General features: G+C 36.1%; 1 protein-coding gene across 1 annotated transcript in view; it reads right to left on the reverse strand.

Moving 5' to 3' along the window:
- Positions 1-16,198, reverse strand: part of DNAJC5B (DnaJ heat shock protein family (Hsp40) member C5 beta) — an 82,295-nt gene that overhangs the window by 52,912 nt on the left and 13,185 nt on the right. Inside the window, exons 2-3 of the mRNA XM_026014568.2 lie at positions 11,818-11,937; positions 5,058-5,185 (exon numbers count right to left, since the gene is read on the reverse strand). Coding sequence (XP_025870353.2) covers positions 5,058-5,176 — 119 coding nt within the window. The 5' untranslated portion in view covers positions 5,177-5,185; positions 11,818-11,937. The remainder of the gene's footprint in view (positions 1-5,057; positions 5,186-11,817; positions 11,938-16,198) is intronic.

Consider the following 16,198-nt stretch of genomic DNA (forward strand, 5'->3'; position numbering starts at 1 on the left):
ATCTGATTAGCCTTTCTGTCTTCATTGTAATTAGGCAGCAGTATGAGGTATATAGATCAACAATCTACTAGGTTTGCAGTGAAGGATTTTTATGTCTGGTCAATATCAAGAAAAGCAGGCTCTATTCACAGACCTAAAGTGCTTCCTGAGCAGCAGTAAAATGGTGAACTATATTTACTTCACTTAAGTTACCAAGAAGAACACAGAATCAGAATTGTTGTAGGGCTGTGATAAGGATGCATGCATTTTAAGCCATCGTAGTCTACTGTTCAGGGCTGGGGGTTTGGACACATCAGGGCACACTTGTAACCCGAGTGGCAAGAGCCTCCCAGAAATCTCCCAGGGCTAAAGAGCTTTATTGTAGTGTTTTGGAGTATATTACTTTGTATAGTTTTCTTAGTGGTTGAGTGTGCATATATAGCTTATTACAGTCTTCTGATATCAGTGTTTTACCAATCTAAGTACAAAAACTTTTCATTTAGGTTTTCTTGTCCTCCCCACTTTTAAATATCATTGTCTTGAGTATCAGATGCTGTTATAATTTTTGTGCCAATTGTCATTTATAATTTAGAAAATTTATGATAGTGTATTGTATTTACCCATATTTCTGCATTTTCATTGTTCTTTCTTCCTTCCTAATGATGCAAGATTCCTTCATTATTTCTTTTGTAACATGTCCTTTAGCCATTCTTTAACAGTAAATCTGGCTAAGTGACAAAATCTTCTAGTTTTCCTTTATGTAAGAATGTCTTTATTTCTCCTTAATTCCCTAGGCATAGTTTCATCAGATATAGAATTTGCAGTTGACAGTATTTTTCTTTGATTTCTTTCTTGGAAAATGGTGTGCCACTTCTTCTGGTCTCTGTTGTTGCATATATATATATATATATATATTTTTTTTTAAGATTTTATCTATTTGAGAGAGAGAGAGTGAAAGAGCACAAGCAGTGGGGGAGGGGTAGAAAGTAAGGGAGGAGCAGATTCCCCACTGAGCAAGGAGCCTGTTGTTGGGCTTGATCCCAGCACCCTGGGATCATGACCTGAGCCAAAAGCAGACACGTAATTGATTGAGCCACCCAGGTACCTGGGCTTCTGTTGTTTCAGATGAGAAACCTGTTGTCTTTTGAGTTGGTATCCCCCTATAAATAATATGTTGTTTCTCTCTGGCTGCTTTAAAGATATTTTCTTTGTCTTTAGTTTTCAGAAGTATAATTATGATGTGTATGGGCATGATTTCTGTGGATTTATCTTTTTTGAAATTCACTTACCTGCTTGATCTGTAAATATTTATGTTTTGTTATATTTGGGAAATTTCCAGTCACTATATCTTTGAATACTCTTTCAGTCCTACTCTCTTTCTCTTCTTCTAGGATACCAGTGCTAAATGTTGGATCTTTTAGGTTCCTGAGGCTCTGTTTGTTCATTTTTAGTTAACTTTCTCTCTTTTGTTCAGATTGGGTAAATTCTATGAATCTCCCCTAGACTTTACTGATTCTGTCTTCTGTCAGCTGCACTCTACTATTGAGCTCTTCAAATTATTTTTATTATTTCTGTTATTTTTTCAGTCCTTTAATTCCCATTGGTTCTTTTTTTTTATAATTCCTATTTCTTTGCTGAAATTTTCTTTTTTTTTTCACTTGTTTCAAGAGAATTTGTAATTGCTTGTTGAATTTTTCTTATGATAGTTACTTGTCAGATAATTTTAATATCTGATTCATCTCAATGTGGGACTCAGGATTATCTTTTCTCATTCAAGTTGCAATTTTCCTGTTTGTTGTTTTTTTTGTATAATAAATTATTTTCATTATATCTAGACATTTTGGCAATTATCAGTAGACTCTGGGCCCTACTTAAGTTTTTTTTATTTTAATTGCATTTACTCTGTTTAGATAGATTTAGTATGTTGGTCATAGCCTGCTTTTGTGGGCTGTGGCTCCAATGACAGTCTAATTTTCAGAGCCTTGATGGTGCTATGTTTGTCCTCTATGTCCCCTGCCTCTGGGGCCCCACTGGTACTTGTTTGTACTAGCTGAGGAAGTGAAAGGAACTTACCAGGCTGAGTGGCTTGCTGCCATTAGGTGGAGGAAGGGAATCTCCAGCCTGCAGAGACAAGAAGCACTTTTTGGGCTGGGTGCTTATTGATGGGAAAGTTCTCTGGTGGGTTACTGTTAGGAGAACATTCAGCTGGTTCCCCTTGCTATTTCTTCTGGGATTATCTAGAGTTGTTGGCAGGACTTTTGCTTAATTTGGAGGAAGAATAAGGCTATCTGGCTGCCTTCTCTTGCTAGATTGGCTGTCAGGAAAGGCTGGGCCGGGGTTAGTTTGCCTCGGATGGTGTGAATCATAACATGCCTTGCCACTGTGTTGTTCCCTTGGTCCTCTGATTGCTAACTAATTTATCTTTCTCTTTATAACTTTTAGGGTTGTCCTTTAGTTGTCTCTTGTGTTATTTCCAAGGCTTTTAGTCATGCTTGGAAGGAAGGAGCAGAGAGAAACAAGTCTACGCCATTTTGCTCAGATCAGAAATTCTCTGTATAAGCTTATATAGGCCTAAAATCCCTTTAAAAGGTACATAAAGAATTGCCTTCCCTGAGGAAGGAGACTTTTTTTGTATATGTGTTTGCATGTTCTCATTTTAATCAGATGAACATATTATCTATTCAAAAATAAAAATAAAATGTAAAGGAAGAAAGAAACTCAGCCTTGTTTTCAAGAACACAACCAAGGATTGTGAGATCGGTCAAGCAGAGTATGGATTCAACAATTTGTAATTTTATTAAATTTCACTGACTTGTAATTTCACTATATTGTGACTGCTTTGATCCAGATCTCTGAATATAAGAATAATGTTCTCAGTGGATTTTCAGCCTGCTCATACATTTTTAATAACTCACAGAATACAAATGTGTAATTTAGATAGAAGTAGATGCTTTTGGCAGCATACTAGCACCCTAATCAGCTGAAAAAAAAGATATTTGTATGACATTAAAACAAAATTAATAGCAAGACACTGATTACATGAAAAGATTTTAGGTTGTAATTATTAAACTTGCAAACAGCTCAGTATAATTAGTTCCTTAATTAAGATATGACCTGAAATATTAGCTTACAAATTAATTGAGGCAATTAAAAGTCACATTTGTAAAAGTAAAGTAGGTTTTAAAGCTTACAAGGTAGTCAGATATCACTTTGTTCTCATTTTAGGGAGCATCTTTATAGGTGGTAAGCTTGCAGTGCAATTACTTTGATTCCAAACTCACACCTCCAGCCAGTGTCTCAGCCTGAAGCCTTAAGAGTCAAGTTTAGTAACTTTTGGCTAAGGGTATCTATCCACAGGAGGTGCTCCCAGGCATACTCCCAAATAACTCTGGGGATCAATGAGGCAGCAAAGACTTTTTGTCCCCAGCACCTTAAGTGAAATATAAACTAAAAGATTGATAGTGACTTTGATCAAACTCTTTGACCATATTTTCACAGAACTATTTGGATCCAAATATCAGTTTTCACTCTGTCATTTATTCTTCAGCACATGCTTCTCAAAGGCATTTCAGGTCCCACAATTTACCACATGGTGAAAGTTCCAATTCATAGCCAAATAATTTCCCATCAATATATAGAAATGGAGAGGTCAATAAATATTTGTGGGGTAGTGATTTGGGAAGAGAATAAATTTAGAATCGTACCTTCATTCCTTATGTCAAAATAAATTCCAAATGGATCAAAGATTGAATATAAAAATAAGTTTTAAAAGTACTAGAAGATGATATAGGTTAATATTTTCATAATATTGTAATCAAGAGTGGCTTTTCAAACATAACAGATGAAACAAAATCCATAAAAGAAATTGCTAACAAATTTGTCTATTTAAGTGTAAACTGCCACATGTCAAAATATATATATACTGTAAGTTTTAAAAACCAAATTCAAAGTCAAATCAAGAAGTAATCAACTAAAATCTGAAAGTTTCATTTACATTTTGATTTAATTTTTCCTCTAAAGGTACAGCTTTATTCCTCAATAAGAAGATGAGGGGTGCTTGGGTAGCTCAGTCAGTTGAGTGTCCAACTTTTGATTCCGACTCAGGTTGTGATCTCAGGGTCATGAGATCGAGCCCTGTGTGAGGCTCCATGCTTAGCAGGGAGTCTGCTTGGGATTCTCTCTCTCCCTCTCCATTGGCTGCTCCTCCCCATCCCTACTTGCATGCTGTAAATTAAATAAATACGTAAATAATCTTTAAAAAGAAAATAATGAAATACTTGGTACTATGGATCATGATTTGTGTACAAGGATAAATATAGAGGAAAATTAAAAGAAGTTAAACTTTTTTTTTAAAAAGCTCATAAAGTGATTATATTACAGAATAGCCATAAGTTGTAGTCATTAAAAATCAATATTTAATAATACCAAGATATATTCATGATAGAATCTTGTTAAAAAGATAGACAGAAAAAAAGGACTAGAAGAAAACAAAATATCAATAATTACTGCTGGAGATAGAATTATAGATAAATCTTATTGTCCTCATTTTGAGAAATTCCCAAATTTTCTACAATAAGTAAGTTATTTTGTACTCAATACTTTTTCTTATTCCTTGGAATTCTAAAGAAAAACATATTTGACATTTTCCCAAAAATAGCTACCAAGGACATGAAAAATAAAAATTGATGACTTGAAAAGAATAGCATATAATATAGCAATAGTGGCAGCCATCTCTCCTTTTTAAAATCCCTCTACCAGATTCTATGGTGCTATATCATTTGAGTTAAATTAAAATTCCTGGTCATTCTCAATGATCTCTGTCTCTCTTTCTCTGACACTGCAGGCCTAGAACACATCTTTTCCTAAGGCCCAAAATTCTGAGAGCATTCTTTATAGAAGTCAGTGCCATACTTGTCTATTTCTAATGCCTATGTTGTAGAACAGGGAACATGAGGTTCAAAACTCCCAACTACTTGGTCTTGGCAAGAAGCTTATGTCTTTACTTAGGGGCACTTGCCTATTGCAAAAAAACCATTACTAGTAGTACAAGAAATGTCATCATTGAACTTTCTCTGTACCTGTAGGTTTTCTTGATTTCTTCATTTGTTGCTCCCTTAGGTAGACCAAGAATTTCATACAGAGCTTCTCCAGATGTAGACATAGTCCGCTGTCTTTGGTTAGGTATGTTACATGCCATTTTCTCAGGCTGCAAAAGCAAAGAGGGGAAGTAACCATGAAGGTTATGCATACTGGATCCCATTCTCAAAGGGAAAAACAGTTTATTTTTAACCTTTTGTAAAATGACAACCTGAAGTACATTTTTGTGCCAGCCACAAAAGGAGAGGAGAAAAGTGTTAGGAAAGCCAACAGTAGAGCTTCAAGTCAGGGTGTTAAAGGCTACCTGCAGTCATGTAAATGGAATATGGCTTTGTCCACATGGTTAAATAGAAGTGAAATGTTATCTAAATACCCAGCTAATTCAGAATTGTTGAAAATGAATCCTAACAAGTGGGTGTATATAGATTCTTTTTTTTTTTTTTTGCCAGAATTTGCACAGCTCCTTTTATGTGTGTTTTCTAAATTTAGCTAGCAATGGAAATAATCTTCCATTTTACTTTGATTCTATTGGCTTAGCCCTTGTTAGAGCAAGAGTTTTAAAAGGAAATAAAAAACAACTTTTTAAAGTACAAAGGGAAAAAATCATCTGGGAGAGCCAAGTTAGAACTTCCCTGCAGCAGTAGGATTCCAAAGTCCCCCACAGTTCTCATGGGTTTTGTACCTGAGACAGATCCTTTCCCTATGGTATATCCAGAAGGGATTGGGCTCTCCTAAGACCTAGACTCCATCTTCCTGCTATGCTCCGGCTCTAGGGTAGACAAAGAGAAGCAAGCATATGTAGGGACATTCCTGCATCCTCCACTCAATCTCTCTAAGCCTTCAGGTCTTCATTTATAATAAAAGGATAAATTTCATATCACAGGGATATCTTAAGAATTTAGAAATGATGCATATAATATACCCAGAACATAATGGGTTCAATGAAAAAGATAACTGTTTTTATTAAAGGCAACACAGTGTGTAATTCAGGAACTGTACTGTAATCAGACTTTCCCAGAATAATAGCCTTGCTTCCCTATCTGTGAACCTTCCCTATCTGTGAACAAGAGACAGAAATGTGCCTAAAATCATGGAGCTGTTTATAAGAACTAAATGTATTCATATATTAAAAAACAAGAACATATACCAGTGTACATAGCATCATTATTCGTATCAGCCAAAAGGTAGAAACAACCCAACAGGTGAATGAAAATGTGGTATGTACATACAATGGAATATTATTCAGTCATAAAAAGAAATAGAATTTTGACACATGCTACAATACAGATGAACCTTAACATTATGCTAAGTGAAATAAACTAGTCACAATAGGACAAATATTGTATAATTCTCTTATATAAGATGCCTTGAATAAATAAGTTTGTAAAGACAAAAAGTAGAATAGAGGTTATCAGGGGTTAGGGGGTCATGGGGAATGGGTAATTATTATTTAATGGGCACAGAGTTTCTGTTTGGATGATGAAAATGTTTTAGTAATAATGGTGATAATTAGAAAACACTGATTGTACTTAATGTCACTGAATTGTACCCTTAAAAACAGTTCAAAGAGTAAATGTTAAATTTTACCACAAAAACAAAACTAGAGGAAAAAAAAATTACTTAGATTGCAAGCTCCTCTGACCAGAAGTTCCTTGAAAATCATTGTCCATTTCTTGGCTTTGGGCCTCCTACAGCAAGTGCTAGAATAATGCATAAATGAATATAGCAGGACTCGGGAGATGGTGCTGCAGAAACATTCAAGTTCAACACAGGGAATCTCTGGTGACAGTGGTGGCAGCAGCTCAACTGGATAGGCACATCCCAGTGGTGGATGGGGTCGAATGGAGATGACCTCCTAACTCTGTTCTCACCAGGCTAATGACCAAACCAATAGAGCAAAACCCCTAGATGTTGGCTGATGAGTCTGGATGACCTTAGAGGTCCATGAGACCCCAGAGTGGTACCGTGAGTGTTTGTGGTCCTAAGGAATTCATTGAAGAACAACAATGTGAGGAATTCCAAAATATTTTTGTGATCCTTTATCTTCTTGGGGGAAGAACAGCAAAGGTTTGAAGAGTACTGAAGTCAGACCCAGGCAAAAATCTTGCCTAAAGGCACCAAGGACAAGGGCTTATTTTATGGCATGGCTGCATGGTCCCTTCCTCAATCAGCTTCCTGTGATAGTGGTGTCCCCTAGAGGCCAGAAGGACCCCAGTCCCAAATTCCTGGTTTTCACAAGGTCAGGAGGAGAAGAAATCTGATTTTGCCTGCCAGAAAACAAAATCTAACTAATATCCATACTGACTAGCAGCCATTCAGTAAATTGTGGCACTTTCATAATTGCTCGAACTTACCCTTCTTGCCTATCCACCACAGCTTCCCTAAGGAGTAAGCAATTCAAGGCTTGGAGTATGTCATTCATCTCTGTGTTCCAGTCCTACAGGTCAGCCCTATCTTAGAACCACAGCCCAGCTGATTATTCACAATTGAAGGAAAAATTGCCTGAATAACTGACACCATCCCTACTTCCTTTCCTACCCTTTCTTCTGTCCTACAGCCACCATACACACAAATGCTCAAGATATGAATGCTCTGTACCATATATCCACCTATGGTTCCCAGGAATGGAGGCAACCAGCAGGTTTCTCACAGTCATACTAAATGCCACAAATGAGTGGAGTTTAGAAGACAGGGATTTCTGTGTGGCTTTGCGGACAAGGAATAGGGCCACAGTATCTGAGTTTTTTTTTTAAGTTGTATTCATTTATTCATGAAAGACACAGAGAGAGATAGGTAGAGACATAGGCCAAGGGAGAACCAAGCTCCCTATGGGACTTGGGACTCAATCCTGGATCCCAGAATCACTCCCCGAGCTGAAGGCAGAGGCTCAACCACTGAACCACCCAGGCATCCCATCTCTCTGAGATTTTAAGATGTCACTGGTTAGCTAGATCTCCAGAGTCACCAACTAAAAATATTATAACATAATGATTCAAATTTTAGGACTGTAAGATATTGAGTTAGGGGTCTTATAGGCCAATTTAACAAATGCCTTCTGGGAAATTTGGGCTATAGACCATTGTAGCAGACAACTTTACTATTAGCCTATTAACTCTCTATTTTCTAGGGAATGTTCAGGTTCCCATTGCAATATATGCCTTTCCTGACACCTGCTTCAGTTTTACCTGGTCTCAGTTGAGTAGACCAAGAGTGGGTACACCAAAAAAAAAAAAAGAGTGGGTACACCAAGACAAACCAGTAAGACTCCAGTAAGACTCCTTCTCTAGTATTTTTTAATATATAGGACAATCTTGCAGATGGTAAAACCAGTAAAATATAAGAATCAGTTTTTGTTTTGTTGACTTTCACCATTGTTTTCCTGTTTTCAATTTTGTTGGTTCCTGCTCCAGGATTTATGATATCCTGAGTTCTGCTCACTGCAGGCTTAATTTGTAAAGCCTTATCTAGTTATCTAAGGGAAACTTAGCTTATTGATTTTAGATATTTTTTTCTAACACATGTATTTAATACTATAAATTTTTCTCTAAACATTGCTTTCATTACATCTTCTAACCAAAAGTGGTGTTTTTATTTTTATATTATTGGCTGGCCTGAAATAAGAGAGATTGAAACTGATACACAAGAGAGGAGCAGTGGCTGGAAGATGGAGAGAGAAACCCAGTAGAGTTCAGTCTCCCGGTTCCAGTTGTTTCAGAGTGAACTTGCAACTCTCCCTCTCCCACAGTTTGTCAATCAACTTTTCCCTGGATTTAACCAATAAAATTCCTCTCCACACACAAATTTATACACGTTTTTTTCTTTTGAGCATAGTTTAGTTAGGTTTTGGTTACTGTTAACCAAAACTCCTAAGTGTCATGCACTCTTTCAATTAAACCCCAAGAGAGGTTCCTCAAGTACTTCCAAGCCAGCTAATCTTAAATTATTGCATCTATTCATCCTTTAAGTTGAATGTGGCTTCCTGGTACTTGTAAATAAATACTTTGGGGAAAGAACAATGATATACTAAGATAGTCAAACAGATTCATTCAGATACATTGTGTAGACATTAGTAGTACAGATAAAAGGAACAGTGATAAATCTGGGTTAAGACACTTTCATAAAAAAAAGTTTATGAAGAGCTATTCAGGAGAACCAAGAAGAAATGAAAGTATAGCAAATAGTTATCTTTATCTATTTATCTCTATATTCAGCATTACAAAGAAACAGTTTCAATTTTGGGGAAAAATGCATTCATCTATTCCATGAAATAAAAGAGATGGGACGCCTAGGTGGCTCAGCGGTTGAGCGTCTGCCTTTGGCTCAGGGAATGATCCTGGGGTCCAGAATCGAGTCCCACATTAGGCTCTTTGCAGGGGCCCTGCTTCTCCCTCTGCCTCTGTCTCTGCCTCTCTTCCTCTCTGTGTCTCTCATGAATAAATAAATTAAAATATTTAAAGAGAGACAGAGAGAGATGTCATGGCTCCCATAAATCAACAGATACCCTAAAATCAATTTTTTTTCCTAAAATCAATTTTAATAAGACACAGATGTGTACAATTTCCACAATGGTGAGCATCCTGTTCCATGACCAGCTTTGATTCCTTCCTACTTGGGTCTTGCTGTCACTAATCCAGGAAAAGGATTTACAGGTTACTGAAAATAATCTGCTAAACAGATTATGGTAATACCCATAGCAGAAAATTCAATTATTTATTCAAAGCCTGCAATGCAGATCAAGTCTTTTGGAAGATTTCAGACTAATATGAGATACAAAACTATAAGCCAATAATGAAACTAGTGTTTAGAAATTAAACAAGTACTGAGGATAGAGCAAGAAGGAATTTTCTGCTAGGGGTATATGGGATGTGATATATTAGGTATGTGATAAACATCTGTTGGGTAATTAAATCAAAACTGAGTAGTGAACTTGAATGGGAATGTTAGGGAGAACCTCACATAAAAGATGAAATCTTGTTCCTATTGCCCATAATTCCCATATCCCCTGATAATAATACAACCACTTATTTCTGTAGAACTTCGCACATATTTTAATTACAAACATTGTATCTAGGCCTAACCTTGGATCTGCATAGACATAGTAGCCAGTGACTTTCTTGATAATTTATTCACATAAATCAACAGAAAGGAGGGATTCTGGGCTTGTGGGCTAAAAGTGGAGGGAGGACATTCTGACATTGTGACTAGGACATTTTTTTTTTCTGAGGCGCCCCCTTCAAAGTTATCCCCAGTATAGAACAAAGAAATGGGGTTAGTTATGTTTCACCTTCTTTGCCCTATTCCCCAAAGTTTTCCTTTCGAACAAATAAAGTCTGTTAAGGTACATTTAAAAAAAAAAAAGCCCTTTTATATCGATATTGGAACACAAGATAAAGATAGTTGGTCAATAATTGGTCAATGTGGTTAGTTATTGACTGACTCTACATAAAGAGACCAAAAACTGCAAAGTTGCTCTCTGTACATTGAATAGCAACATGCTTTCTTTTCTGTCTCCTTGCTGATATAGAAACTAGACTCTTCATACATTATTAATAGAGATGACATTTAGTTTCAAATTCAATGGTGTAATACGTTGAAACTTTTAGTTGTTTTAATACGTAAAAATAGATATATGCCCCGAGAACATACTAATTACAGAGTAATTGTCAAAACGTCTTCTAAAAACTCTCCTTAAATGACCTTAAACTAAATAATGGAGCCATATTCTTTTTTTAATTTCTTATATAAAATACAATTTTTATGAATTCTTTTTCTGTAGCCTTTTGAATTCTAATATTCTTATGCAAAATTCAAGTCTTTATTATTTATTCATAGTCCCTCATCTATAAGCCATCCAAATGGAGGAAAAAAATGTTGTCATGCAAAATTATTAAGTAATTTAATTTTGATCACCCAGTACATGATATTTAATCCTCTGAACTTAAATTACCTTCTGGTACATTACAATGCCATTAATATCATAATTTCTTAAAGCACTGACAGCTATACAGTCACCACTAAACTACATATAGCTTACCTTCTTTTGACAATATATATAAGTGAGAGAAGGTTCAGTACTCTGATGATGATGGGCAACCAGTTCAAAATAAGCACTTATTTTAAAGGTTCTAATTCCAGGAGTCTTACAGATTTTGTTTTAAATTTTTTATGTTGACATAAAATGTTCCTTTCAAAACAAAAAAAAATACTTTACCTATATCTATTATGTGTATTCTCAAAAGCAGAAAAAAAAAATCAAACTATACCTTTCTTGAAAGGGTTCCTTTAAGGGTCAGAAAATAAATGTGGGCAAGGGAAATTATATCATTAAACACAGCAAAAACGCTTTCAATGGCTGTCATTGGGGAAACCAACATATTTTACCATTTTCTTATTATTTCTGTGATTCCTCCATTGAAATCTATTAGTGAAGTAAAATTTCCTTATTCAAATGACATTGTATCTTAAAGCTAAGCATGCATCCAAAATGCTAATCCTATGTTTAAAAGTAGTAATTCTCCCTAGCATAATTACTCATTATAGAAAAATAATTATCTCTTAATTGCATTGGCACTTAATAGCAATTTGAAAATGGGAAAACTTGGAAATGTTACAATAATCCACAATACCTGTTCCTATAACTCCAGATTCAGTGTTCTCAAAACAGGAGCAACTTGCTGTTTTTAACTGGTCTGGAAATAGATGTGCAAAGAAATGAAGGAAACAATGAAAGCTATTTCATACCTGTTCCACTGTTTCAAAGCAAAAGGCTACTCCTTTCCATTGTTCTCATCCAGAGTTAAGCAGGTCAGTGGAGTCAGATTACTTTTCATTTGTTACTCTATCAGCCAATTCGTTATCCCTCTGGAAGATACAACAAAGAGAGAATAAAACATGCATGACAGTAAAGGTTGCCATTACAAGGCACCAAGTGATACCAAAATATATGCTACATTTACTATTGATCATTAGATGGTGCTTGGATCAACCAAATGTTACTATGGAACTGCCTCCAGGTTTCCATCAGAACTGCCAGTTAAGAAAATATGCATAAATAAAAAGTGTTGATGAAAATGCAGAAAGAAGGGAACTTTTGTGCACTGTTGGTGGGAATATAAATTGATGTATTCACTATGGAAAACAGTACAGAATTTCCTCAAAAAATTAAAAATAGAAATATCATACAATCTAGTTATTCTAATTCTGGGTTTTTACTCAAATAAAATGAAAACACTAATTCAAAAAGATGCACCCATGTTTACCGCAGCATTATTTACAATAGCCAAGATATGGAAGCAACCTAAGCGTTTATCAGTAGATGAATGGATAAGGAAGAGATGAATGGAATATTACTCAACCATAAAAAAGTAACAAAATCTGCCATTCATGACAACATAGATGGAACTAAAGTGAAAATAAGTCAGACAGACAAAGGCAAATACCATGACTTCATTATATGTGGAATCTAAAAAACAAAACAAGCAAAACTAAAACAGAAACAGACTCATAAATACAAAGAACAAACTTATGGTTGCCAAAGGAGGAGGGGTAGTTAGGTGAGACAGGTGAAGGCGATTAAGAAGTATGAACTTCCATTTGTATAATAACTCACAAGATGAAAAGTACAGAATAGGGAATATGGTCAATAATATTGTGATAGAATTGTATGGTGACAGATGATAACTATGCTTACCATTATGACCATTTCATAATGTATATAATTGTCAATTCATTATGTTGTACATCTGAAACTAATATAACATTGTATGAAGACTATATTTCAATAATTAAAAAATACTGGAAAGACCATATAACATTAATAAGAAGAAGACTTTAATTGCTCATTACATTAGTCCAACAATTTTCATATCTGAACATTTTACTCAGAGGCACTGACTCTTAGGGGTAAGCGGAGTAGTTTTAAGAATGAAGGAACCTCTTGTTAAAACAATGTCCTAACTTTCACAAGCAACAAAAGGTCACACGAGAGCACAATTCTTAGGATTTTGAGCAAGATCCTATAACTGAAAAAGACTTAAGTCAAATGAGACAAGTGTTACTCTGATTTTGGCGCAATGGGGTCTGGTTCCTGAGGCTGAAGGCAGAGTTTAAGTGTGCCACTTAGCACAGCAGTAGCAAGCCTAGGGTTATTTTGTGTGAACACTGCAGAGTAGTCTTTTCTCTAGATAGCATTAGATTTTATTTATTTATTTATTTTTTAGATACAGAGAAATAAAAAGCTATTTCCCCATAGACCCTGATTTCTAGCCAGAGTTTAGGAAGCAGACTATCATCCTGTGGAGAAATGGAGGGTGGGGGTGGGTAACTAAAGACATTTAGAACTAAAGTCACATCAGCTTAAGAACAACATCCTTTGATGAAATGAAAATAATTGCTATAATATGAATATTTAAATATAATTTTAAAAATTTCAGCTTATGTTTCAAATTCAGTTTAATATTTTTAATAAAATTTATTATTTTTATATGATGAACCATTTCTTAAATCTTCTTAATCATTGCTTTTTAATCTTTTAATGTATTGCATAAGCTATGAGTTCTAAAATTGGTTAAGTATTGCAAAACTCTCATGTGAAGTAGAACTGTGTATGTGTTTCAAAGAGCAAACGCAGTTTCTTATCCATCTAAGTCATTCAGCAATTAGTTAGTCACCTACTAGGTCCAGGCACTGGGCTAAATGCATACAAAATCAAATGTAAACTTTGGGTTTGTGGGTCACAGAGTTGCATCCTACCAAGAAAGGCAGATATTAATCCAATGATTACTCAAATAAGTATATAAATGAGACTTTGAAGAGATGTATAGTCTATTTATGAGATCATCACCATTTCCTTAGGGTGCTCCTAAAGACTATTTATGTACCTCTTTCTATTACTGCATAGGGTTAGGTTTATTATAGGCAATGACTAGTACATCAGCACAGAATCTGCAACAGGTACCAGATGAATTTGGATAGTCAACAAAAATCATCTTTTATTAATCATGAAAATTAGAGTAAACAGTCCTTCATTTAAATTTCATATCTCAGCAGGTGCACCTCTCACTCATTTTTGAATATGCAAGGGCACATAGCCCAAACAAATCCTATTCAAAATGGCTCAATATGATGAACAAAGGCAGTATTATCAGTGTCAGTGTTACTATCTTTATTACCTCTACATTGTTTTGTTGTTATTACAATGTCCAAAGAAGTGTTTCTTTGACAAAAATATCTGTCAGCAGACCCTTGATCCTTGTTTTTACCAATAGTTGTTCCCTGTTCACAATAGCCCAAGATGTCTCTTATGCCAATAAACTAAAAAGGTGGAAGCAAAAACTTTTGCTCTAGGTACAATCCTTTCCAGTAGGGTTTCCAGTACAAAGTGATTGTTCTGCAAATTGTCATCTGACTGTAGCTAAACAGCCTAGGAAAACAGTACATGGAAAGCAAAATAGTTTTCATTCCTACTTGTTTAGCATTGAAGTGCTTTTAATAATAGTACTGATCTTAAGATATATCTTTGTCTTAACTTTAATGAAGCCCCCGTTTAAGTAAAACCTCACCCAGCCCAGGGAACAGACTTATATTTGAAAGAGAAGAAATTGCTAAGGACACCCTCTAGAGACCAGTAACTGCACTTATATCACACTTGGTATAATTTCCTAAGTATTTTCACTCATCATTACATTATTTGATATTCAATGGTCGTTTTTAGAAAGAGATAACTGGCTAAGTGTGGTCATGTGACTTGCCCAAGCACAAATGTTCATGATGAGGGGCAAAAAATTGAAATTGGAGTAAAATCTAAGTACTCTGCTTCCAAATTCTGTTGTTTTATATCCTTTAGTAAAAAGGCTGTGTTGAGCAATATAATTGTAAATGACAAAGAGAATCTCTTCTTATTGGTGTACATGGCCAGGCAGCCTCCTCAGTAGTCACAGGCCCGGGGAAGCAGCAGTCCTCTGCGCCTTTTGAGTCCACTGCACTAAGATTTTTTGCACCAATTTCTAGTGTCCAAAGTGGGTCTTCTCATTGGTACATTTCATCTTATTTATTCTAATAATGACAGTTACCTTGTGCCTTCTATTTTAGATATACATTCTCCCCTCATTTTGTCAAAGTTTTCTCTTTTGGTTGGCCCACTAAATTGCAACCAACCCATTATCACAACTTTGGTCTACAAGACTTTCTTATATCTTATATAGTAAATGGTGCTTTGCTAGTGGCGGCATACTAGACAAAACATGCCATTACTAAGAACAGGCTTGATCTCAGCTGAGTGCCATTGGAAGGTGCTCAGAAATGAATGACTAAGGCTTAGCTGCCTCTCCTGGGGGTGAAGGTGGACAGATCTCTTTCTGAATGAGTCATGTAATGTAATTGGGTGCTGATTTTTCTACAACTGCACACACATATTCATGGTTCCAGATGTGTACGGTTAGATGAGCACTGATGCTGGTGGTGTCTCCTTCCTCCTGCTCCTAGGTGGGTACCTGTCCAAATTGGGCTCTCCTTTTAGAGCTCCAAAGCCAAGCCCTCATCTAGATGTTGCCCCAGTCACCCTTTCCCTGGGATCTTACCACCACTCCCATAGCAAACCTCCTAGGTTCCCCAACTGCTTTCCAGACTCATCAATGCACTGTACAGTTTTCTTTGTTGCTCCAGAAACCATGAACATTCTGCCAGATATTCTCACTATCAGTGGGCATTGGTAGGAGCTGGTCCAAGACCATAGACACACAGACTGGTCAGTGGCTACTATCACCAGGGCCCTACTACTATCTGGGTAATAACTATTAGGATCCCTGTATTACCTCAATCCTCCTCACAGCATCTCCTCTTTCTTTTCTCCATTCTCTCAGAGCCAGACCTTACCTCCAGATACTAAGTAGAGCAATCCCATGGAACCAGTTTTTGTTTGTTTGTTTGTTTGTTTATTTAAAGATTTTATTTATTTATTCATAGAGACACAGAGAGAGAGGCAGAGACACAGGCAGAGGGAGAAGCAAGCATCATACAGAGAGCCTGACATGGACTCGATCCAGGGTCTCCAGGATCACGCCGCTGCGCCACCGGGGCTGCCCCCATGGGACCAGTTTAAAATGACTAGCCCTGGAAGTGACAA

This window comes from Vulpes vulpes, chromosome 13 (genome assembly GCF_048418805.1).
Source record: "Vulpes vulpes isolate BD-2025 chromosome 13, VulVul3, whole genome shotgun sequence".
Classification (NCBI taxonomy): Eukaryota; Metazoa; Chordata; class Mammalia; order Carnivora; family Canidae; genus Vulpes; species Vulpes vulpes.